General features: G+C 43.7%; 1 protein-coding gene across 1 annotated transcript in view; it reads left to right on the top strand.

Annotated features, from left to right (window-relative positions):
* Positions 1-26,100, top strand: part of KIF13A (kinesin family member 13A) — a 199,800-nt gene that overhangs the window by 100,174 nt on the left and 73,526 nt on the right. The window contains 4 exon segments of the mRNA XM_046004604.1: positions 5,619-5,679; positions 21,268-21,360; positions 22,203-22,383; positions 24,967-25,054. Coding sequence (XP_045860560.1) covers positions 5,619-5,679; positions 21,268-21,360; positions 22,203-22,383; positions 24,967-25,054 — 423 coding nt within the window.

Genomic DNA, 26,100 nt, shown 5'->3' with positions numbered 1-26,100 from the left:
TATGTCTGGAAATGTTTGTTGTTGTTGTTGTTGTTTTGAAAGATTTTATTTATTTATTTGGCAGAGCGAGAGCATGAACGGTGGGGAGTGGGAGAGGGAGAAGCAGACTCCCCACTGAGCAGGGAGCCCAACACAGGGCTCAGTCCGAGGACCGTGGGTTATGACCTGAGCCAAAGGCAGACACCTAACTGACTGAGCCACCCAGGCATACCTAGAAATATTTCTTTACATAAATTTAAATAATCTTGATATAAGTTGGGGTTAATCGCTTTCTGCCTGGACAGGGGGAAATGAGAGGTATTAAAATGATTTGGGGGGAAAATGTGCTTTCCCCCGCCACCAAGGATAATTGTTTTATGTTGTTATTTTTAGCTAGACTAACTAGAATACAGACAACATGCCTAATACATATTTGAGTTCCCATAGTCCCTAACATTGAGGAGGGTGGCAAATAGGTATTTGTTGATTGCTTTGTGAGTTAATCGTACAACTGGAGAACTTACTGTTGAATGCTAACCGTTAGAAAGGATGAATGGAAGGTACTTGGAATTGCAGGTTCCTGCACGTTTGGTTTTTATGGGTCAGAAAATGACTACAGACCACATTTCTTAGAATGCTAATGCCTTCTGGTTCTTCAGGGAAACACAAAAGATTCTTTCTTGCATTTTTAAAAAAATTGAATTTTGTTGAAATACCATCAGATAGGACTTTTAGATAGGACGGAGTTTGACTGTGTTTCTTCCTGCTCCCGGGTCCATTGCCTCAGAGGTTGGGTCACTCAACACATTTATTAAAAACAGCCTATTGGGACTTTCCTGGACGTTCAGGGGATCACAGAGGTGCAGGTCTAACATTTTGAAGAGAGCTGTGAAGGTGGAACAGATGTGAACAACAGGCTCAGGGAACTCAAGGCTGGTAGGAGTTTTACAAGTTGCAAGCCAAGAGGAAGGAGTAGGATTTTGAGAAGGTAGAGTAAAATTTTCTTGGAAACAGTGAAGACGATGGCTTTCAGATTTTAAAAACTGGAGAGTGTCTGTCCTTTTTACTCTTTACCTAATTAAAGGTTCGAGGAAGGTATGGGTGCCTTCACAGAAAATGCTCACAGTGTGGCACTGACAAAAAAGGAAATTAATTCTTGGTTTCCAAATTTGATTTCTTTTTTAAAGTCAGTCGTATGCGTTAAGAAGTTCCCCATCCCCACGCTCTGGTTGGAATGCTAGTAACTTCGTAATGAATAGATGGAATAAGCATTTAGGACTGGAATGAGTTTGCAGTCGTAATGTATTTCTTTAATATAATGTGATGGCTTTGGAAAAAGTGATTTTTTTTTTAAATTTGACATGGTTATTTTCTAAGAAATGGCTCTCAAGAAAATGGCTTTATTATCTCTTTTGACTTATCAGTGGATTTTGTATTGGAAAATCATAACTTACTCTAAGACCAAAGAAAACTGTGTCCCCCCCCCCCATTTTTTTTACAGACCTTTTGTGATTGAATTATTTTTAAATTTGGCTGTTAAAAGAAGGATAATAATTTGTGAATAGTGTATGGGACTAACAAGATTGCAGGAGATTGGACTACCTAAGACAAATTATTTTGAACACCCTTGAAGCTGTTTTAGTAATAATCATAAGAAATAATTGTTCTAACAACAAATGATTGTTCTCGTCGCTGTGCAGATTACAAATTATACATGATTGGCCATACTTGTTAGCCACCTGAGCCATGGAATAATGGTGCCAAAGTGGACCCTCATGCTCATCCCTGACCAGATTTGTATTTGACCATTGAAGGCACCACGTTCTCTCAAAAACATGCATATGAGGGCTGCCTGGGTGGCTCGGTGGGTTAAGCATCCAACTCTTGACTTCAGCTCAGGTGGTGATCTCAGGGTCTGGGATCAACGTTGGGCTCTGCACTCAGCGGGGAGTCTCCTGCCGATTTCCTCTCTCCCTCTCCCCATCCCCCACCACTTGTGCACTAAGAAGAAAAAGAAAGAAAAAATGCATATGAAAATAATGAAACCTCTAAAAATACATCTTGCAGTTGAATTTCTGCCGCTTCCTGCCAGTTCTCACATCTGTTCTGTGCTTCTGTCTGTATTCAGCTCCTTCTCCTGGTATTATGGGTATTATGTTTGTTTATTGAGAAAATACTATATACAGTGACTGCTCTGTATGAGATCCTGACCTATAGGCGCTATGAGATTCATGAAACGTGGTCCCTGTCCACAAGAAGCTCATCGTTTCCAGTGGAAGTTAAGACCCATACACAAGAACTGAGGCGTCCAAAAGAACCACGTGTGAGGGCACCTGGGTGGCTCAGTGGGTTGGGCCTCTTCCTTCAGGTCAGGTCATGATCTCGGAGTCCTGGCATCGAGTCCTGCTTCAGGCTCTCGGCTTGGTGGGGAGCCTGCCCCCCCCACACCTGCCTCTCTGCCTACTTGTGATCTCTCTCTGTCAGATAAATTTTTTAAAAAGCCACATGTGAACTCAGGCCACAGAACCTCCAAAGTCAGTAGAATTTCACGGAAGGGAGGATCACTTGTCACCTGCATTAAAGGAACTAAAAACTAATAAGAATTTTTCTGTTCACTTGCCTTGAGTTTTAGGGAAATCGCTTAGATGTCTGCACTTCAGCCTTCTTAGTGGTAAATATTTAATAAAATAATAACCTATACTCCATGGTTTGAAGGATGGCCATTTTCAAACGCCTGTGATCAAAGGTTATGAAATTCAAGCCATAATTCAGGTCAAGGAGAGTTAAGTATTTGGCAAGCAAAAAGCAGTCGTATCTAGTCAGTCACAGGCCTTTTCTGCTCCGCGGGTTGTGTTGTTTTGTTTGTTTCATTTGAAAACTCTGCGTGGTTTTAACATTTGTTTGAATTATAGGAGACAGATGCTTAAAGTGAAAACTTTGGTATCTCCCTTTTTATGAGCAAAATGGACTTTATTGACTGCTAGAAGTGGAAGTTGGCACAGAATAGGAAATGGTTGTTACTGAGAGATAGACCCTCAAAACTTGGGGAGGAATTCATTTTATTTCAAGTAGCATTACTGTGAATAGAATTTCTTAGCTTTCTCGCTCCATGTGCAAAGTAGCAAATGGTCAAAAGTTTTAGGTAAGTACGAAAAATCAACAGAGGGGGAATAAATGAGTATTTCACTGAATATAGCAACTCCTGAGAGGAATTCATTGAGACTCCAGAGGAAACCTCTCTTGGCCATTTAAAGTAAGGAGAGTTGACTTAGGTCAAAAGGAAGGGAAAATGTCCTAAGAATGGAACTTAAGTGTTATAAGATGCCGTTAAAGGAAGGTTGTGGAATCTCCTTTTCTGGAAATGTTTAAAAAAAAAAGATTGTCATGTCCCAGGACAAGTGCTGAAGTTCAGTGCTGCCTAGAGGCAGGAAAAGGACCTGGATTTCGCCTGTGTGGTCTCTCGAGTCATCGGAAGAGCCCTGAAATGCAGTAAATAACGCGCATTCTCTTGGCCGAGACTGCCGTTTCTTTTAAGCTTGGTTGCTGTAAGACCAGAGTGAAAAAAGTGTGTATAAGTAGCAAAATTTGAGTTTGGATTTGAGATTGATGATGTAAGCTATGCACATGGTACGTACCTGCTTCCGTTGTGACAGCCGGCATGCAGGGCTGGAACTGTTTGGAGCACAGTTCAGTCTTTTTAGGATGTAGAAGGTACCTGCTTTCTTGCGAGGTCTCACTATCATTAATCATTCAATAAATACCATAAATAGCTGCTGTGAACACTGTAGGATATAAGTATGAGTTGGGTCTGGTTCCTGCCTTCAAGGAACTTCATTTTCCCCTGGAGGGAGAACAGGCATGCAGACCTGGTAAGTGGAAAGCTGGTTCACTGGCATGAGAGTGGCAAGAAAAAGGATTAGCGGCATTGTAAGATTTCAGAGAAGAGACATAATTCTGTTGGATTTAGCCAAGAAATGTTTCCTGGGAAAGAAATGTGTCAAACTGGGCCTTAAGAAGTAGGAAGCATTTGGGACGGTAAATGAGGAGGAGAACAAAGACAGGGGTGGAATCATTCCTCCCAGTTCCAAGGTACAGACAGGTTCAGTGGAAGCACAAGGAGGCTGGGGTCAGGGGCTGGGAATGCATTGTAGCCGGTCTCAAATGCCGGTCAGAGCTCGGGTTCTGTTTGTGCAGTGCTTACAGTCCCTAGGAAGTGATTAAGCAGGGGAGGGTTCCTGTCTGTGGGAGGTCTGTAATTTGCTGTGTGGACTGCCAGGGGGAAAGGCTGTAACAGGGAGCCCCGGAAAGTGGCTGCCAAGCCCTCTGAGGCAGAGTCTGCCAAGGGGGTACACTGAGAAAGAGTAGTATTGAGACACGTTAATAGGTGTTCATCAGGAAAGGGTCTCTTCACTAAAATGAATTGGAGAAATAAAAAAGTTAAGCAATTAAGTGGGTTTCTTAGCTGGATATGTTTTCAGAGGCTTTAATTGTTTTTCATGGAATATCTCCTGAAACTACTGTTTCTTGGAATATACTTTGGGGAACATTGGCCTCTGCACCTGCTAATGATGGCTGGAACACGAGTGGCGGTCATACGCACGGAAGCAGTGATTGGATGAGAATCCCAGCGCAGGACGCAACAGTGTTTCCCGACACGCAGTGTCACTCTACAGAAAGTGAATGCACCCAAGAGAGTTACTAGTTTGTTAACCAGACTTGGGCCAAGAACGCATGCTGAAACAGAGAGAACAGAGTCCGAGGTGGGACTGTGGGGAGTTTGGAGCTTTGGCTGTAAATGGTAGCATCACAGAAAGCGGGAAAGAGGTCGTTCAAATGCCGGTAGATCACTTTCATGTTACTTGGTCGTGGGAGTCCAGCCAAGGGCCTTAGCAGATGTGGGAACTGTGGATTTGGGTGAGAAGTCATTGTTTTTGCTTGTTTTTCTTTTTCTTACTAAATGTATCATTAAGAATATTTTTTTTAAATATTTTATTTATTTATTTGACACAGAGAGAGAGAGATCACAAGTAGAGCAGCAGACAGAGGGGGAAGCAGGCTCCCTGTGGAGCAGAGAGCCCGATGCGGGACTCGATCCCAGGACCCTGAGACCATGACCCGAGCTGAAGGCAGCGGCTTAACCCACTGAGCCACCCAGGCGCCCTCATTAAGAATATTTTTTGATTGGGGCGCCTGGGTGGCTCAGTGGGTTAAAGCCTCTGTCTTCAGCTCAGGTCATGATCTCAGGGTCCTGGGATCAAGCCCCACATCAGGCTCTCCACTCGGTCGGGAGTCTGCTTCCTCCTCTCCCTCTGCCTGCCTCTCTGCCTACTTGTGATTTCTCTCTCTGTCAAATAAATAAATAAAATCTCTAAAAAATGTATTTTTTTATTAAGATGTCTCGTTGTTTGCATTCTGGATAAATAACGATTTTCATATGCAACTTATTCTAGTACGGTCAGATAACCATCAATTTAGTGCAAAAGCAGCTTTAGGATTAATGAAGCAACAAACCTATAGTGTTTTTTTCCTAATCAGACAGTAGCAGGAACCCTCATGTTTATCAGCAAATCTTTTTTTTTTTGCAGTCTGATTTACTCTTAGCAGTCAATTAATCTTCAATAATTTGTTCTTTCATTCAGGTATTTGCCTTTGATTATTGCTTTTGGTCCATGGATGAATCTAATACTACAAAATATGCTGGTAAGTTGGCTCTCTCCTCACTTGAGTTTTGGGCCTCAGTCCTCTTCGTCTATTTTCTTTATTTGGCAGTTCTGCTTTTCCCATAAAATTCACACTCCTTCTTTCCAGTTCCAGCACATGGGCTTTGAAGTCAACAAGATTTGATTTCAGGATCTGGCTGTGCCACTAACTTCCTAAGAAGTCATGGGCGGGTTGGTTCATTTTCAAGCGCCAGGTTCTTTCCCCGTAAAGGGCGTATTACTGTCTTCAGAGGTGTTCCAACAACTAGAAATAATGGGGCACCACCTCTAGCCAGAAGTGGTAACTGGTGTGATTATCACATGAAGAAGAGGTTTAGTGTGCACGTCTTTCCTTGTCGCTGTTTCGGGAAGTCACTCTCCGTTGATTCAAACTAAGCTCAGATGCTGTGGGTTTCCATGTCCCGGGTCACTGGTGATACGAACTGTACTGTTTGACGGTCACTGGTGGTACGAACTGTCCATGTCTGACGGTCACTGCTGATGCGAACTGTCCATGTCTGACGGTCACTGGTGGTACGAACTGTCCATGTCTGACGGTCACTGGTGGTACGAACTGTTCATGTCTGACGGTCACTGCTGATGCGAACTGTCCATGTCTGATGGTTACTGGTAATACAAACTACACATTTGCAGGGAAACATGACCACCCAGTCCCACATTTTGCTAGTGTTCCTCCCTCGAGGCGTTTCATCCCTACTCCACTGAACACAGGTGACTACTGATTTTATTTGGTGAGTCTTGGCCCTTTCGAGGAATTCATCACAATTGCTTTGACTCAGGAGGGAAGCATTTATGTTCATAGAGGAAATTTCAGTCCTACCCTTTTGATTGTGTCCCCATTTCCTAAGAGATTTGTTTAGTCTTTATGAATGTTTTCTCCTCATTTCTACTTAGAAAAACATCAGCTGAATGACTTTCTCATTTGCTTTTTAACAAGAGTGGTGAGGGAGGAATGGAAAGGAGGCAGGTCTTACAGGACTAGAAGGCAAAAGGAAATCACTTGCTTGTAGGGAATTCTGTTTCATGACAGCCTTTTCCTCATCACATAAAGCAAACTTGTTGAGAAGTTATTTGATATATAACTTTTTCAAAAGGTAACAGTCTGAAACTAGGAAAATTTCTTCTTTTTGCTCGCTGTGGGCAAATGAGCCTTTTCTTTCCAGACATCATTCCTGCACCTTTAGCAAATGTATTTCTTTGATGTGAATAAGAGTTGGTTGTAATTAATTTGTCTTTTTATTGGCCCATTAGCACTTTAGACAATAAATTCTACCACATCTAGAACAGTCTGCTTTGAGTGTTAGCACAGTGTGTATTTGGGTGTTGGGCGTGTGCTTTGGAATCTAAATAAACTACAAAAGTAAAACATTTCCTACTGTAACAGAACAAATGCTGTGGCTCTACAAAGCCCACTCTTTGTTCAGCTGACGTTATTCGAGATGCAGCCAAGTAGATCTTCCCAGATTAGAACTCTGCTTGTACGATTCTCAGATACTTTCAAGGACTCCTCACTACTTATAGAGAAAATCTGTTCTCCTTGAACTACATATAGGCTTCTTTATTTTATCTCCTCAGCCCACCTTCCTCACCCTCTGCTCCGGGACTCCCCACCACCCATCCTGCGCTCTGGCCCAGGCTGTTATTCCTCTCCTATAAACCTCAGGGAGCCAGCAGGTCTCAGAATGGTTCCTGAAGGATTCAGGAAGCCCCTACAGTGTGTGCAGCTTCAGGGAAGCCCTTGAAAAATCACAAAGTTAGATGGGAAGCAAAAGAATGCATAACGAACAACAGTAAACATTTTGAGCTAATACTGAGTTAAACTGTCTGTTTTACAGATTTTGAGTGCTATAGAAAACCCAAGGAAGGGCATAATCCGGGAAGGGCTGAACAGAATTCTGAGGTTGGAACTGAGTTTCGTTTAGACCGCTTATCTTTGCAGAACAGGGGCTGTGCAGTGATGTGGTTAAAAGCATGCTTCAGGGAGGGTGTTTTTCCTTGTTGTGTTTTCTAGAATCACATTCTCCCTTATTACCACAGAGACCATTCTAGCCTCCTGCGGTAGATCACTCATATCCCTGAATATAGGACAAGCTTTTTTTTTTTTTTTTTAAAGATTTTATTTATTTGAGAGAGAGAGATCACAAGTAGGCAGAGAGGCAGGCAGAGGGGGGGGGGGGGAAGCAGGCTCCCCGCTGAGCAGAGAGCCCGATGTGAGGCTCGATCCCAGGAACCTGAGATCATGACCTGAGCCAAAGGCAGGGCTCAATCCACTGAGCCACCCAGGCGCCCCAGGACAAGCTTTTTTTAAAAAAAAAAAAAATAAATAAAAGATTTTATTTATTTATTTGAGAGAGAGCACACAGAAGGAGAAGCAGACTCCCCACTGAGCAGGGAGCCTGCGTGGGGCTCGATCCAGGACCCTGAGACCTGAGCTGAAGGCAGAGGCTTAACCGGCTGAGCCACCCAGGACAAACTTTTTTTTTTTTTCAAATGGAAATAACTTTATTAAGTGCAGATGATAAAATTCACATGTGAAACTAAAGATTTCTGGAGCTCTGCATTGCAAATTAGTATGTTCAGAAATATCTAAAAAGATAAAAATGATTTTTAAACTTAGAGCCTAAAACTTCCTACTTTAAGCGTGCATGATTGCATCAAATAGTGTGTTCCATTCAGCCGTGAAATGCAGCCCTGTAGGCTCCAAGAGCAAAGTCTATTTACAGAACGCAGGGAGACATTCTGCTGTTCTTTGAACGGCTCTGTTACTGTGCAAACCCAGTGACCACCGTAGCAAAAGTAAAATTCTTGCTGGCTCTTCTCTCGCATTTGTTTGTATTCCTTGTAAATAACCTGCCTACTAAATACATTACGGTAGGTTCGTCCATTGGTTTCATACTGACTTGATTTCCTTTCTCTTCATTAAAAAAGGAGTAACAGTTCCTTCTTAATGATGAATAGAATCATCGAGATAGAAGCCTTCATTCTCTGATGGGAAGTAGAGGAAATGTAAAAGGGGGAGCACGAATTTCCTGAAACCGACCTATTTGTCAGGCTCAATGAAGAATGGCGTCATTGATACTGACGAAGAGAGCTCCTGGCGGCTCTCAAAACTTGGGGAGCAGAGAGGAGGAGGGGTGGCGTAGAGAGGCTTGAAGGCACAGGGACCGAGGGAGCCAAGAGAGGCAGGACGCTGAGTTTCACGCGGTGTGTCGGAATGTTCTGTTTGTTTGTTCAAAGTGACCACAGCACCCGTCACTCTCAGGCTGTCCGACGGAGAAATGCACAACTCCGTAGTGTGGGAGGGCCTGGCGGCGGGCTGTGGGGTCCTACGCCAGACGGCCCGGTGAGACACCCCATCTCACTGCACCTCTGTTTCCTCAAAAAGAGGATGGTAATCATTCTCATCTCATGGGGTTGATTTGAGGGCCGAGGGACCTGTCCGGGGAAAGTACGGAAGTCAGTACTGGGCACATGGGAGAAGCTCTCTTCCTGTCTATCGTCTTTATCATGGTCACATTGTCACAGTCCTGAGAGTCAGAGTGTCAGCCCTGTGGACAAAGAACGCACTGGAATTGATGAGACTCGGTTTTGCTGCCAGCTGCTCACCTTTATGGGGTCTTTATGGGGTTTCCATGCCTGTGGAAGGAGGAGACATGGCCTGGGATGATCTCAGATCCCCTCTAGCTCTCTGGTAAAACATGAATTAGACATTTTATCCTGGCCGCACAGCTGCTGGGATGGACTGTTCAGAGGCAACTCAAAGACGTGTTTGTTAAGCGGTTTGCATTGCACTGAGTTGGGCTTTGAGACGTTCTGCATTTTAACTGTATTATTTCTTACTCTAACCCTTGGGTTAGGTAGGCATAATCATGTTTGACTGGCAGATAATTCTGAGTCTTTGAAGCAAAAATGCTTCTGCCAGGATGAAGGAAACAAACAAACAAACAATTAACCTGCAGAGTGAGGCACCCAAAGCTTGGCATATTTCTGCATAAACTTGCATCTTCCCTACTCTTTACCCCGTATGTCCACACATGCAGACACAGATCCGTTTAGGACTGTAACACCTTTACAGTGAATACCGATGGCACTTGAGAGTGTCATACCGATAAGTAGGCCCTTGTGAATGGTTAAATCACTACCGATTATAATTAAGACCTTCTCGATAATGAAATCGGTCCATGATCGTCGCTGTCTCAGATGTGCCGTGTTGGTAAATAACAGTGACCAGTCCCCTTGGTTTCACTTTTCTTCTTACTGGGGGACTGTCTGTCACAGATCTGTTTTTCTGTCGATCTTCAACCCAAAATGAAAACCAGTCTGGTGGTGGGGGGGGGGGGGGGGCCTGGCTGGCTCTGTCGGTAGAGCGCGTGACTCTTGATCTTGGGGTTGTAAGTTTGAGCCCCATGTTGGACATAGAGATTAATAAAAAATAAAATCTGTAACCAACTGAGCCACCTGGACGCCCCCAAAATAAAATCTTAAAAAAAAAAAACAAAAACAGACCAGTGGGGGTGGCGTATCTGGGGATCAACGCAGACACGAACATTTCTAGGCTCAGAGCTTCTCAACTATTAGCTTAGAAATTACCTAACAATTCTCACCATATGGCATGTTGCTTAAACTGGCTAAAGCCGTGTGTTTTCAGGCATTGTTAATGCCCTGCCGTTCAGGAGAAAGGTTATATGTCTGATTCTTGTTCTGCTCGCCTAGCTTTGTGCTGTTCGCATCTGAGCCGTGAGCCATTGCGTGTTTGATTCTGTTCCCATGATGGGACATTTTATGTGCCCAGAGGCAGAAATAATTTCTCTTTCACATTGTTTAACAGAAGCGAGATTAGAAACAAGATAAGACCTTTGTGCATCAAAATTTATATTCTAAAAGCCAGCACTAGCCAAAATGGAACCAATATTTTAGCAGAGTTCCAAAATGCTTGTTTTAGCATGCTGTTTTGGTTCATTCTTTCATTATTCGAGTTTATAAGAAACACTCAGCATGTGCCTCACACAGAATAGTTGTTGGCTACTAGGTTTACAAAACCACAGATGTTTTCTGTATAGTTATGAAAAGCGGTAATAGTTGATTCTGTGAACGGTTTGGTGAAATGGAGATTCATTATAAATGATGCATGCCATCTTAAAAGACACTTACAAAACCATCTGAATGCAGAGTTCTAGACTTTTCTTTCTCTTTTATAGTCTTCGTCAAATTGTCCTACCCATACCCAATCTGACAATTCTTTAGGTGACTAAGCCTTACCAGGTTGTTCCTTAAGCATCCAACTTCATTTTCTTAGAACCAGCAGCTGTCTTTTTACACTTGTTAATGAAATTATGGAATGACAGAGAAGTACAATGGACATAAACTAGTTTTGGAGCAAACACAGCTGACCCTTTGTGAGAACATAGCTCAGCTGATGGGAGTCCAGAGCACCGCCTCCCAGCCGCGGTGGTGTAGGCTGCGGTGGACACCCCGTGTACTACCTTATAGATGGAGGAGAATGTTGGCCAATTCAGAAAATGGGGTCAAAGGGGATGTCAGTGAAGAAAAACTTTCCATTCTTTCTCCTTTTTTTCCCTTTTTTGGTATCACGAGAATTTTTGAGGTTTACTTTCAAGTTTACTCATGGGGTTGTATTTGTGTTTGGTAAAGTGCGCCAAGTGCCCCGCATTAAGACCATTTCGGTTCACATCACTGCCCTCCTCATGGACGTTTCCTTGCCTGGTGAGGTCGTGGTGGGGGGCCTTGGGCTTGGCTTTTCTCTGGGTTAGGCCAGCTTTATTGGTGAGGAGAACTTTCCTGAAATAAATAAGCTAAGCTCATATTGTTAGATTCTTTTAAAAAGAGAGAGTGCGTGTGTGCATGTGTGTGTATATGCATGTGTGTAAATGCGAGTGTGTGTAAGTGTGTACGTGTGCATGTTTTGTGTATATTTGATTATAAGTGTGTTTATCTGTGTGGTGTGAGTATGGGTTTGTGTAAATGTGAACATGTTAGTGTGTGTGTATAAATATGGGTGTGTATATGTATGCGTGTGTTTGTGTGTGTGTGCTTCTCTTTTCTCTTCTACTCCTAATTTTTTTTTTAGAGTAGGTTTCATGCCCAGTGTGGGACTTGAGCTCATGACCCTGAGATCCAGAGTCCCATGCTCTCCCAGCGGAGCCAGCTGGACGCCCTCTACTCCTGTTTTTTAATCCCACCTGGTCCCGCCTTCTTCCAGGCTTTCCTTTCTTCATCCCCATCTACGCCTTGTTTTTTGGCACCGAAGACATCGTGTAACTTACTGAAGAGTGTGCAGAGAGGCGGCTGAGAATCACAGTAGACAGTAGACTTGGGAGCACTGGTTGCCAGCCCTGTGCTCATCTCTCCACCTGTAGTAGCTTATTTAATTATCAGAACATCCCACCACACAGAAACCATTACTGTCCCCGTGTTACAGTAAGGAAACTGCTCCCTGGGAGAGAGCTGAAAAGCAGTCGTACCGGTGGGTTTTAGGCAGCGACAATTACGTGTGAAGATGTTGCAGGTTCTCCTGCAGTCCCAGGCTGTCCTCCGGTCTCTGCCGGTCTTTGTGCGGCACTCACGTTGCAGTGCTCTGGCATGGAAGCCGGCCAGCGTTCTCCCTCCCGTCCCATGTGCCTGTGTTTGGTTTGGGCTTTGCTCTAATCTCCTCTCGACTGTTCTTCCCCCGGTCCAGAAAGGGTGTTGGGTCCCCGTGTCCCTGTGCCGCAGAGGACATAACAGACAGAAGCGAAGATCACTTACTTCCCCAGCAGATGCGCTGTGTGAAAACACCCCACGAAAGAGCTCAGAAGACCATCCGTATCAGAGTGCTCGCAGGGCGGGTGGCTTCTTGGCTTCTCCCACCCCGGGCACCAGCATCTGACCCTCTCCTCGGTGAGTCAGCCACCTCACATGCCAACAAAAAAGGAGCCGAGGTTCACTGCCAGCTCATGACTCGTCCCAGCACTGTTGCTGGGGTAGAAACGTCCCTCTGGGTGAGTCACCCTGTGCCATGCACGCTGCAGGCGAGGCGCCCAGACACCGCAACACTGATCGCCCTTGAACGCAGCTGTGGAAAATGGCCCCGCGCTCTCCCTTGACCCTCATGGCCCAGTTTCTCAGGATCCTTTTTCCAAGCCCCTTAATGGCACACTTCTGTAGGTGATTAATACTTAAATCCAGTATCACCAGGTCAGTCCTGAAAGGTTTCGTTTTTGTACCTAAGCTCTGCGTGTTTTAGTCATTTAGGTTGACCCAGGTTTAACTTCAGTACATGGGACAGTTTCTGAGTTGCCCCATTTGGGAGAGGGATGTGCCAAAGGCTGGTCCACGTTAGGCATGTCTCCCCACCGTGCGTCTGTGTGGAGAGCCTGTCTGCTCTTGCACGGTCCGGGTGCTCTGACTTGGACCTGGGCCACCTGCCAAGCCCAGACTCATCAAGATCACTGTGGCCGTCAGCCCTGCTGAGAGGTGGGAAAAAATTTCCTTCCTAACAAGCAGACCCGGGAGTCCCACATCACAAATACTGAGCTCAGACTTTTTTTTTTTTCCCCACTCTAACTCCAAAGAGAAAAGACAGGAAAGAAGGAAAACGGGAGACTCGGCGTACGCTGGTAAAATGTACTGATCGTGTTGAAATCTTGAATGCTTTTCCATGTTCCTGCTTTAGAAAAACGAGAAATGTTCCATGCATATGTCCTATCCGGCCCTCTGGTGCCATACTTGCCATTTTATTCAGCCGTGATCTCGACGCGGCTGCCTTGTTTAATGCAGATTGTAAATAAGACAAGGGTTATGCCCTCCCATTTTGTTCTCCTGTTTCTTAGAACACAGCCCCCTGTAACTGTCCCTGTACCTCTTCAGTAGTCAGGTGTGAGCACATGAATGGTACGTGCGTTTTCTCTTCCATCCCTGGTTGGTCTTCTGTGCTTTGCTGTCGGGCCCCGCAAAGAGCATCTCCTTGGTTACCCAGTTCCCAGCGCACACATGTAACAGCTTTGAATCCATTGGTGCGATCCCCAGTAGGGACAGGGGATGCTGGAGCGTGGAAACTCGGATCTGTATTACATATGTGACTCACGGTTGGGTGGGTCAGGTGTTTAACTTCCTGACCTGCAGAAATTCCGTACAGGGGTCCTCTCCGCAATCGTGATACTGTGTTCCAGATTGCTTTGGGCATGCCTGTGTGTTCAGACCTATCCATATAGTTACAGGTTTTAAAAACCCCACAGGGGAAATTGGCATCTTCTTGGTCATGATTAGTGACCAAGTGACCACTTGGGCATGCCTGTGTGTTCAGACCTATCCATATGGTTACAGGTTTTAAGCATAAACCCCACAGGGGAAATTGGCATCTTCTTGGTCATGGTTAGTGAGGTCAGGTTGGCTCTGTGGAGTCCCTGCACCAGACACACGGAGCTGCCATGTATGGAAGGACCACCTGCTGAAAAGCCGCAAGTCACAAGCCTTTTGGGTTTGACAGGGCTGTGGCTTTGCTTGGTTTGTCTGGGATAGAAGCAAATATTCATAGATCCTCCTGCTTCCCACATGACTTTCCCTTATGGGCTGGTATGCATTCCTCTAGACAGAGAGAGTTCATTCTGCTTGAGGGTGAGGTATGGCAGGAAACGTGTAGGTGAAAATATGGCATCTTTTACGGGGTCCCTGATTCCCATCATCCAATACAAACAGCCCTATTCTTTTGCACAGTGAGCTTCAAAAAGCAGTTGGCAAGTTGGTTTTTTTACCCTTATGCTGGAAAAGGGGACCTCTGTGTTTAAAAAATAGAAATGAACAAAGCAGGAAACCTTCTGTCTCTCCTTTACAGACCATATAAGGGTCTTTGATATTTAATGTCTTCTCTCTGTCACAGAATAAAGTATAGTTTGTGTTTCAGGGAGAGATGGTTTTGTTGAGGAGGACAGGAAGCTGTACGAGTCCACAGGGAGCATTTTGGGGCTTCGGTTGACAGTCTGGCCTTTTTACAGTTGTTTCCTACCATCCCAGTGATGCCCCTGAAAGTTACCAGACCGAAGCACTGATTCAGTATAAACCCAGCCAGTAAGTTCTACAGTTCAAAAGGCACCAGATTAGAAAAATCAGGGGACATCTACAGAGTATGTTTCTAGTCACAGTTTTATTGATAGGATTTATTATGTTGGTTTTTACCCCCGAGCCCTTCTGAGGTAATGTTATGAAAGAAAAGTAAATATTTTTCCCCGCTAGACATATAGGTTGGTATATCCTGTCCTAAATAATACTGTTCTGGTTTCTTCTCCTCACAGGCCCCAACATAATACACATACACACACACAGATATACATGTACCCCACCACACACATGGATATATCACAACACACACACACACATCCCCGTACATACCCTCGCACAACCCAACACACATGCACCACACATGCACCCCCAACAGACACATGTACACATATGCCCAGCACACATATAACCCCATATACAGCCAACACACACATACACACACCAATACATACAAAACATAACACCCCACCACCATGTATTGGCTCTCTCTCTTTCCTCTATGAGACTATCCCACCATTATATGGGTCAGTAGAATTTTAGAAGTGGGAACTAAAGCATCTAGAGAAATAACAGTAAGTGATTCCTTTAAAAATTTTTTTCTAAGAATAGGCATCTTTTCTTTTATCTTTGAAATTGGATTACCTCACAGAATTGTCCTACTTTAAGGAAAAATAAGTAGATGTTTACCTCCTTCTCTATGCCAGAATTAATTATAGCTGATTAAAGATTTGAGGGATGATATTGATAATGGATATTAACTAAAATATATTCTAGACGTATACTAACCAGGCACTGAGGTAAGTGCTTTATCTAGCTTGCCTTCGTAGACCATAACCCGCGACCCAGTAAGGTAGCAACTATTACTCCCCATTTACTGATGAAGAAACCCAGAACTTGCCCAAGGTCACACAGCTGTAAGGAGCAGAGTTCAGATTTGAAAATAAAACTGTAAAAAATAAAAACAGCAGACCTCGAAGAAAATACAGGTGAATCCCTATATAACTTGGGGTAATAATAATACAAAAGGATTTTGGATGCGTAAACATACACTGTAGGGAACACCCACAAAGGAAAAAAAAAAAAAAAGATGAAAGATTTGAATATGGATAACCAAAAGCTTTTGCATGACAAAAACCAGCACAAGACCAAAAAGTAAATGCCAGACCAGGAAACAATATTTACAATGTATAATAGACCAAAGGTCAATGTCCTTAACATAGGATGAGCATTTTGGGGGCACTGGGCCGGCTCAGTTGGAAGAACTTACGACTCTTGATCTCAGGATTTTGAGTTCAGGCCCCACGTTGGGTGTAGAGCTTCCTTCAGTAAGTCACTAAACACATAGATGTATGTATGATGAGCATTTTTAAGTAAAAAAAAAAAAAATCAATGACTAAACCAGTCAATTTGTAAAAAGAAACATAGAACCCAAATAATCCATTTGCTAAAGAATAAATACAAAGTAGGCAGTCAACAAAGGAAAGGAAAATTGTGGTTCAGACAAAACCGAGAAGAATGATAATAGCTGTGTTGTGGAGGGGGTATTGGTGGAGGACACAGTAATTTGAGTTTTTGGAGCTTTGCCTGGTAAAGAGAATAGAAAAGTGCTCAGAGGCAAATATGTAAGGATAAATATTGCAGAAAAAAGAAAAAGGAAATTATCTGCATGCCCATAATGGGCTGATTGCATCAGTTAAGCATACAATGGAAGGCTAAGCAGCTGTAAAAAAAAAATTAATGTTGATAAAACTTTGTAGAGGTGGCAAAGTGTTCATTATTTCTTGTCTTAAAAGAGAGTAAATTTCCCTCGAGACATGAAGCCATAGTGACAAAATGTATCGCGGTCTCTTTAGAATCCGGTCTTGCTCAGAGCTGTAAAGATACATGAACGTAACAATAGATCTTTGTGTTCATCCTTTTATAAATTGTGCTTTGAGATAGTTGTTTAAGGATGGAAAGGAGACGAATTCTTCCCGGAAACACAGTATAATTGTTACTCTTTCATATTCTATTTTGTATTTCCCAGAATATTTTCCTTTCCTGCTTATAGCTTTATTAAATATGGTAAATCTGGGGGCACCTGGGTGGCTCAGTGGGTTAAAGCCTCTGCCTTCGGCTCAGGTCATGATCTCAGGGTCCTGGAATCGAGCCCCACATCGGGCTCTCTGCTCAGCGGGGAGCCTGCTTCCTCCTCTCTCTCTGCCTGCCTCTCTGCCTACTTGTGATCTCTGTCTGTCAAATAAATAAATAAATCTTAAAAAAAATATATGGTAAATCTGGAGAATATGCTGTCGAGCATGACTCTAAGAGAAGTTGACATTTGAAAAGCCTAAGCATATGTGTAATGGAAATCAGAGAGACTGGTTTGGGTTTTTTACTGTGACATATGTCTTGTTTTAATGTCCAGGAGGTTACCATGGGTGCCAGGCAAAGTGTAATCTGTCGTTTTTTATCAAAATTGTTCGTTCGTAGATACATGTTATGTTAACATGTCTCTTCACAGCTATCCCCAGTGCCTGATCTAACCAAGGGTACTGTAGTCTTTAGGGGCTCATTAGAATCTCAAACGCAGTCATCCTTTGATTAAAGTATAAACTCTAATGCAATTAAGTCTTTTTTTTAAAGGTTTTTTTTTTTTTTAAGATTTTATTTATTTATTTGACAGAGACACAAGTAGGCAGAGAGGCAGGCAGAGAGAGAGGGGGAAGCAGGTTCCCTGCAGAGCAGAGAGCCCGATGCGGGGCTCGATCCCAGGACCCTGAGATCATGACCTGAGCCGAAGGCAGAGGCTTAATCCAGAGCCACCCAGGTGCCCCTTAAGATTTTTATTTCTAAGTGATCTCCACACCCATTGAACTTGAACTCAGAACCCCAAGATCAAGAGTTGCATGCTCTACCAACTGCATCAGCCAGGTGCCCCCAAATATTTAAATTCAGCAAACAATATTTTGATGCCTTAGTCCTCGCTAATGAGGAGAGGGGCCCCCAATTCAGTACACTTTAGTCTGAGGACAGCTGTGTCAGCAGAGGCATAACTCAGGACATGAAAGTGCCTGCTGTTTGCCAGGGAGTCTGCTGAGATGCAACACCTATTTTTTTTTTTTTTTTAAAGATTTTACTTATTTATTTGACACAGAGAGATCACAAGTAGGCAGAGAGGCAGGCAGAGAGAGAGAGGAGGAAGCAGGGTCCCTGTGGAGCAGAGAGCCCGATGCGGGGCTCGATCCCAGGACCCTGAGATCATGACCTGAGCCGAAGGCAGCAGCTTAATCCACTGAGCCACCCAGGCGCCCCAACACCTATTTTTAAAGCTCACAGGACGCCTGGGGGCTCAGTCAGTTAAGTCTCCAACTCAATTTCAGCTCAGGTCATGATCCAGGGTTTTGAGATCGAGTTCCATATTGGGCTCCGTGCTGAGTGTGGAGTCTGCTTGAGATTCTGTCTCCCAACCCCCCAAAAGAATACATAAATCAAATCTTCAAAAAACGGAAACTCATACTCCAGTGCTAGAGAAAAATGGGAAAAAAGGAACATTGTGATTTTCCTTTAAAAGAATTGGGGGAGTGTCTGGGTGGCTCATTCGGTTGAGCATCTGACTCGGTTTGGGCTCACATCTTGATCTTGGAGTTGAGAGGTCAAGCCTTGCACTGGGTGCCATGCTTAGCAGGGAGTCTCCTTCGAAATTCTCTCCCTCTGCCCCTTCTCTCACCCACTCTCTCTCTCTCACACACACATCTTTTAAGAAAGTAAAAATAAAAGAATATGGAGAGGGGCACCTGGGTGGCTCAGTGGGTTAAAGCCTCTGCCTTCGGCTCAGGTCATGATCCCAGGGTCCTGGGATCGAGCCCCACATCGGGCTCTCTGCTCTGCGGGGATCCTGCTTCCTCCTCTCTCTCTGCCTGCCTCTCTGCCTAGTTGTGATTTCTCTCTATCAAATAAATAAAATATTAAAAAAAAAAAAAAAGAATATGGAGAAAATAATTCCCCATATTTCCGTCCTACTCAGCCTCAGGAGCCAAAGCTAGATATACTGCATCTCATCACCACAGAGGAAGAGAGAGATTCCTGACTAAGTGGCCACAGGCCCTTGCAGGGCCGTGGTCGAGCTCTGACCACAGTGCTCCCCGCACTTGAGTCCTTCAGTCAATTCAAGTGCTTGCTTTTTTTCAAGTTACTAAATATGAGTTGAAATCATGAATTTCGGGCAGGATGTTTGACCTGGCTGAGTTGTATCACGTCTTGTCCCCACCCTCCCCCCCATTCCTGAGGGGCTGGTTAGCCAGGGTGGGAGATCTGACAAGAAGGCTCCGTTCGTCTGCTTGTGCCTTCAGAGAGCCTGCGGGTGGCACTTGGGTCTGGCCGAGGACCACGGTCGGCTCTTACAAACCTGAGCACGGGCCGGGTTTAACTCCCTGAATTCTACGCTGCAGGGCTCTGCTCCAGATTTAAGGCCTGCCTTTCGGCATGGGCCTTGGGGGAGTACACGTGCAATAGGGAAGACCCTTTGAGAGAACGGACGAGAACAAAGTATTGCTGTGGTGGGTAATAATTTTGACATTCCCTGTTCTTCCGGAGTGTATGTGTGTGTTTACACGCACATGCTCCTGAGCCAGTCTTCACAACAGACCGTGCGTTTCCGTATGGTTACACCCTTTTAAAACATTCACATATTATGCCAACGTGTTTTGAACACCTCTTAGGTGCCAGGCTCTGTGCTAGATGTTAAAAGTCAGAATTAGAGAAATACGGTTACGTGAATCTGTTACTGTTTCATCCAGTTCATTTTTCTTAACTTCGGTGCTCATCGATGGGTCTTTCTCGCACACTGTTTGACACAGTGTGTACCGAATACGCTATGTGTATGTGTATTGGAACAAGATTTTTGTTAAACTCAGAAACGTTTTCGAATTTTAGCCTTGTCGACACACACAAGTGTGTTGGAATTTTTTCTTAAACGTGGTGTGTAGTGTTCTGGCGTACGAAGTAGTCCACATTTTCCTTCTCTCCTGCCTTACCCGTGGGCACTGAACTTGATTCCAGCTTAGCGAATCAGACTAATGCTGCCGGGGCATCCTGTAGAGGTGTCCCTTGTGGGCATGTCTGGAGGGTTGGGTGCATCATCGTGGCTCCCAGCGGAGGCATGGTCGCTCGCTTCTGCGTGCTGTCTGGTTTTCAAGTGGCTGTATCATTTATTCTCCTCCCAGCAGATTACAAAAATACCTGCATTTCCTCAGTCTGGCGATACTGTTGCCAAAATTTTACGTTTTGCCGGCCTAACGGTTGAAAATATTGCTTGTTTCGCATTTACACATTTTTAAGGGTCCCGTTGTGTGGCCACATGTCCCCGTGGAGCTGCTAAAATCAGATCCCACTTTGCACAAAGGAAACAGTGCACCTGAGAGCTTACGTTGTGTTGCATTATTTCCAAATGTAAATGGAATTGTCATGTAAGATTAAAAAAAAAAAGGTTCAGCCAATTTGGGCTTTTATTTTTTCAACATTTATCAAGCATCTTGTGCTAGGCCTGGGGATTACAATGATAAGGAGATTATAGTCTCTGACATTAATGGGGGGTTCTCATTCCAGGGAGGGAAGAGGAACCCAAACCAGTAGTTTTGGCAAATACTGTAATTGTGAGGGTTTGGGACTATGAGAGCACAGAGGAAGGAGAATATCATTTTAATTCTCTTAATGATGAGGCGTGAATGTCAAAGTCAGGAATTTCAAAGGGTAGTAAATGCCACCTTAACTGTTTAAAAAGATTTTCACACCTGGGGCGCCTGGGTGGCTCTGTCGGTTGGGTGTCCGACTCCTGATCTCAGCTCAGGTCTTGATCTCAGGGTGTTGGGTTCGGACCCTGCATTGGGTGTGGAGCCTACTTTAAAAAGAAAAAAAAATATTTTCACAGCTTTACTCTTCAGCCTAGTGCTATGGGCTGTATGGTACATCACTCCAGAACTGCAGTGAGCTGTAGACAGGCTCACGGAGGAGAACTTGTCCTCGAACCCGGCCTGGGAACACAGCGGGGAGGTGCCTGTGGTCCACACACGTCACCTCTGCCAGCCGCAAACGGTTTCTCAACCCTTGGCATTCACTGAGCATTGTGCTAGATGCTTACATGTACCAAGACGTGTCCGACAACGTTCCTAGTGTTGCAAGCTCAGAATGCAGATGGGGAGATAAGACCATTTACGCTTAATGATATTTTAATACCAGCACATGAGAAGAACTAAACAGAATTCAAATGATTCTTCTCTATGGCCCCCTGACAATGGAAAGGAAACTTTAACGCCTAGAGAAGTGTCTGAGAGGGAGAGGATGGGTGGAATCGTGACCTGATCCGGGAACTGAGCTCTGAACACGTAGCCCTACGCATAGTAGGCACGCAGTATACTTCTAACATCTTTGGATTGAAAGAATATTGTTACTAACTGGGACTCAGTTATTAATCCAAATATGTCAAGAAAAATCTTTCTTTTCTTTGGTAGTTTTTTATTCTTTGTTTCGTTTTTAGGTCAAGAAGTGGTTTTCAAGTGCCTTGGGGAAGGAATTCTTGAAAAAGCCTTTCAGGGGTATAATGCTTGTATTTTTGCGTATGGACAGACAGGTAAGTGGCTGCTTTTGTTTATAGTCAGTGACATTAAATGTGCATTTCTTAAAAGTCTGTCACTGGGAAGTGACAGAAACATGCTTCTGACCTTGTGGGTTTCACTGAATTAGATGATCAAAAGTAACCCTCTTTTTGAAGGTTCAACGATTTTGATAATTGAGTAATTCAGCAAAGCTAGTTTCAGACTATTAAGTGCCATTTTCCTAAACTATAGTTTTAACCTGTATTTGAACTAGAAAAATAATTACTGGTTTCTCAGTATTAAAGGTTGTACTAAAAAGCCATAGAACGGCTCTTGGTATCATCCCATGCAGTGGACTGACCCTGGGACACAGGCGTGCTGATGGATTATCAAAACGGGACTGTGGGGCATGTGCTGGGAACGTGCAGAGCAGAAGCTCGCTGGGGGCTCAGCTGTTAACCACAGCTTCAACGAGAAAGTTAGAATATGTCCCACCAGTACTGCCTGTTGTCCCATCACAGGACAGCTACGAGACTCAGGCAACAGAATATGTATCAAAGCATTTCCACAAACATTAAATATTTGGGGGGTTAAGTACTGTCCATATTACTCGACAATGTGTAGTTAACATTCACTATACATCCTTCTCATGAGTCTGTATTCACAGTGGTTCTATTGTGGCATCCCTCCATCAAGCTGGAGGCCATGACCGTTACAGAAAATGACAGCCCTGCTGTCCGGGGGCATGGGCTTGAGGGCTGAGTTGGCCGCTTCTGCTCTGTGACCCTGGTGGATAAGTGTAGAGACCTCGTCATGTGGAAGCATTATGTTTCACTCCCTCTGTTGTCCTCCTTCCCTTCTGCTTGGCCTTCTGCAGGTTCAGGAAAATCCTTCTCCATGATGGGCAGTGCTGAGCAGCTGGGCCTCATTCCAAGGCTCTGCTGTGCTTTATTTAAAAGGATCTCTCTAGAGCAAAATGAGTCACAGACCTTTAAAGTGGAAGTGTCCTATATGGAAATTTATAATGAGAAAGTTCGGGATCTTTTAGACCCCAAAGGGTAAGTTAGTGGTTGAAATTAAGCTTGTCATGGGAGTAATAATTGTAAGTAATCCTTACATGAAAACTGCAGGTGAATATATTTATTCGGTTGCTGCTGTGGTTTCAGTTCATTCACTGAGAAGTCCCCTGCTTTGCAGAGCCTGCTGGCATACCCAGACATGTGATTTATCCTATATTCATGCATAAAGTTGCTCACATATGCCATTTAAAAAGATGTTTTTACTGTCAGTGTTATTTTTGGTACCATGGCTTGTTCATAAAAATTGAGTTAAGAAGGATGCAGTGGTCCTCCGATTCATATTGGAAGGCAGCAGCTGTAAATCGGAGGTGAGTACTAGAAGGGTTGAAACAACCAAGCCTGGAAAAGCATCCTCTTCCTGGGCTGTGCACTTAAGTCGCATTGGGGGCTTTTGAAGGATACACTGGCTTGAGCCCCACCCATAGGAACCATGATTCAGTGGACCCAAGGGGAATCCCAGGCATGGGTGTTTTTTAAAAACTAGGTGATAAAACCAGATGAGTTTGATTCATAGAGGAAGAAGGCCATTTGCTTATTTTTTAATTAAACATTTTTTTGCTGATTTCAAAATAATACAGACAGAAAATTTAGAGGATAGGCGTCGTGCAAGAAGAAATAAAAATGACCAATAATCCCAGTACTCAAAAGTAACCATTGTTAGTACTTTGGTGCATTGTGATCCTGTGTTTCAAGTTTGTGGAGGGATGTGTGTGTTGAGGTCGTTCTCAAAATACGGTTCAGCATCCTGAATTATTTTCAAGCACTTAGCACCTGAGTAATCAAGGGTATCATCATAAGATCAGAATTGTCAGTGACAAGGAAATGAACCAATCAGTAAGGGAAATGCTTACATTGACTTTAAAGTTATTAACTATTTGCCTATGAAAGAATATTTATAATACATGTAAGATACAAAGAATAATAAAATTGTCCTACTTACCATTTGGCTTAATAAATGGAACATGTCCAATATTTTTGAAACCCTGTCTGATTCTCTTGGATTCCATCCCATTCCCTACCCCTCCCCAAGGTAATCACAATGATGAATTTTATGTTTCTCATTATCTTCATCCTCCTTAGAGCTTACACAGAATTTTGCACAGTTCTAAATTTTGTGTAAGGGACATCATAGTATATAAGTCCTTTGTTGACTTGCTGTTTTCCTCTTGATGATTCATTCATCCTGATGTATGAAGTAACAATGCATTCATTTTTACTGCTGTTTGGTGCTTTGTTGTATGATTTTACTTGCATCTATCTCGTCTCTTGTCACTTGGGTGGTTTCCGTTTTCTACGCCTACAGTGCTGCTCTGAGCATTCTTGCACAGTTCTCTACGTGTGCAAATGTAGGAGTTCCTAGGGAATACATCTGGGGTGGATCTGTGGGCAACCAGGTACTGAGTCTTTGGCTTTTTAGGAGGTCCTGCCAAACTGTCTTCCAAAGGACTCGTACCCGTTCAGAGCACACACACACACACACACCCTGCAGCGTACAGGAACGCCCTGTGTTAGACAGCATCACAAGCACCTGACACTGTGCTGGGTTAACTTTCTCTGGCTCCAGAATAGCATGCAGGAGTCTCTGGTTGTGCCGGCCGAGTGAGGAGAGTCTCAGACCCGTGTGCACCCCGCTAGCACTTGATCTGCCCCCGTTTAGAGTACACGGAATTGCTCACATTCACATTGAATTCTTCATCCATAAAGACAGGAAGACCTGCTTTGTAGGCTTCTGTGAGATTTAAGTGGGATAACTGAAAAGTTCTTAGGAGCAGTGCCGCAACTTTGGGAAGCGCTCGGTGATTCTGAGTTCCCTTTGTCCACACTCGAGTGATGCCAGACATTGATACTTATTTGAAAGGTGATTAGTAGCCGATGCGGTGGGAAAGGTGACGGATGTAATACGCTCATAATATATATAGATTTGCTTTTAGTCTCAATTATCTGTTGATAAGCTTTAAACCAGGTCTGTCATTCAGAAATTCAAAGAAGTCTTAGTCTTCATTCGCAGAGCCAGAATAGCAGAAACTGCAGACAGCTGTTCTACTGCTCACTTTCTGCATAAAATTGTCAGCATAGAAGCAGCATAAATCAATTCAGCCTTAAAAAAGCAAATTAAAACACTTTAATATTGTCCACTGCTTGATCAAAACTTTAACACATGATTTACTGAAACTGGGAGTGTGCTTATATATGAAATCGTCTTAAGGTTAAATTCAATTCTCCATGTTCTTTGCTTTCTTTCTTCTTTTTTTTTCCTCCAATGTAAAAACTGAAGTTCTTCAACTAAAGCAAGCCTAGTGAGCCTACACTCGAATTCTGTGTGCTGGCTGTTTAGTTTGGGAGTAGAGATAGAATTTTTTAAATAGTTACCTAAAATAGAAATCAGAGTATAAAAGACATTCCTCATGAGGAATGCTGTTTTCCTAATCCAAATAAAGTAGCTTTTAGAATATTTTTTGATCATTAAAAAAATTGTAACCTTACTTCCTGAGTACCTAAAAAGAAAGAAAAGTGTTTCAGTTTGGTCTGATTCATTCATTCCTTTTTTCCTTCCTCCCAAAGGAATAGACAGTCTCTTAAAGTTCGAGAGCATAAAGTTTTGGGACCGTACGTAGATGGTTTATCCCAACTGGCTGTCACTAGTTTTGAGGTAAGTGTCAATTAAAAACCGGCAGTAAATAGAAACGAGGTAAGTGTCAATTAAAAACCGGCAGTAAATAGAAACGGTCTTTTATTTAGGGACTTTTTTCTTGGTTATTATCAAATAATTAGACAAATGATAAAAAGATACGATTGAATTTTTGAAGCTCTTTTAAGATATATACAGTTGTATTATTTATTCTCTTTTTCTACGTGGTAAACTATGGTATTTGTTGGATTTTTAAATTACAAACTTTGTAAATACACATTGCAGAACATAAATGTTGAGCGTATTTTCATGTGAGTGCTTTCTAGCATATTGGTACCATGCATGGTCTCAGAAACCCAATAGCAACACACCCCACACAGAAAGAAAGGGCTTCGACCTGCTTTGTTGTGAAGGAGCAACAGTGTGGCCGGGAGGCTCGGCAGTGTGAATTGCCGAGTATTTTCTTTCATGCCACCTTGTTGAAACTCTGCTCCCCAAGATTGGCAGTGGTGTCCTTCTAGAGCAACCCAGACACACACAAGCAGTGCTGGGCAACTCATTCATTCCCTTCCCGCTGACAGGGTCTCCTGTGCTATTCAGTCTTCTGGTTCTATTTTTCTGAATTGCTCCTCTCCCCATTGACTGACCCATCTCCTTCTCCAGCTCTTTGACTTATACACCTCCTACATCCCCACTTGACGTTTTAGCCTGCCTTCTACCGTCACTGCTTCAGAAACCCCTAGAACAGCCCGCTCTCTGTTGCTGGAGAATCCCCACCCAAGAGTGCGCGAAGGCATCCTCTGCCTGGTCATGCTGTCCCGGGCTTGTGGCCGTCCCACCATCCCCTCAGACTCATGAAAGTTAATCTGTGAGCTAACTCCCCCCAGCCATTTAGATGAAGACATTTTTAGTATCGCTCAGATGAGAAACAGTGCAGCCATCACTTGAAAAGCACCCAGATTCTGAAATGAAGGGAAACCTCTCGGGGTCAAGGTGCTGAATTGGGTGTGTGGTTCACAGCTCGGTGTGGTCAGCTCCCTGTTCCTCTCACCCTGTCACTTACTGTA

Source organism: Meles meles, chromosome 5 (genome assembly GCF_922984935.1).
Source record: "Meles meles chromosome 5, mMelMel3.1 paternal haplotype, whole genome shotgun sequence".
NCBI lineage: Eukaryota > Metazoa > Chordata > Mammalia > Carnivora > Mustelidae > Meles > Meles meles.
The sequence above is the reverse complement of the archived record's forward strand: the minus strand, read 5'-3'. Positions and strand labels throughout refer to the sequence as shown.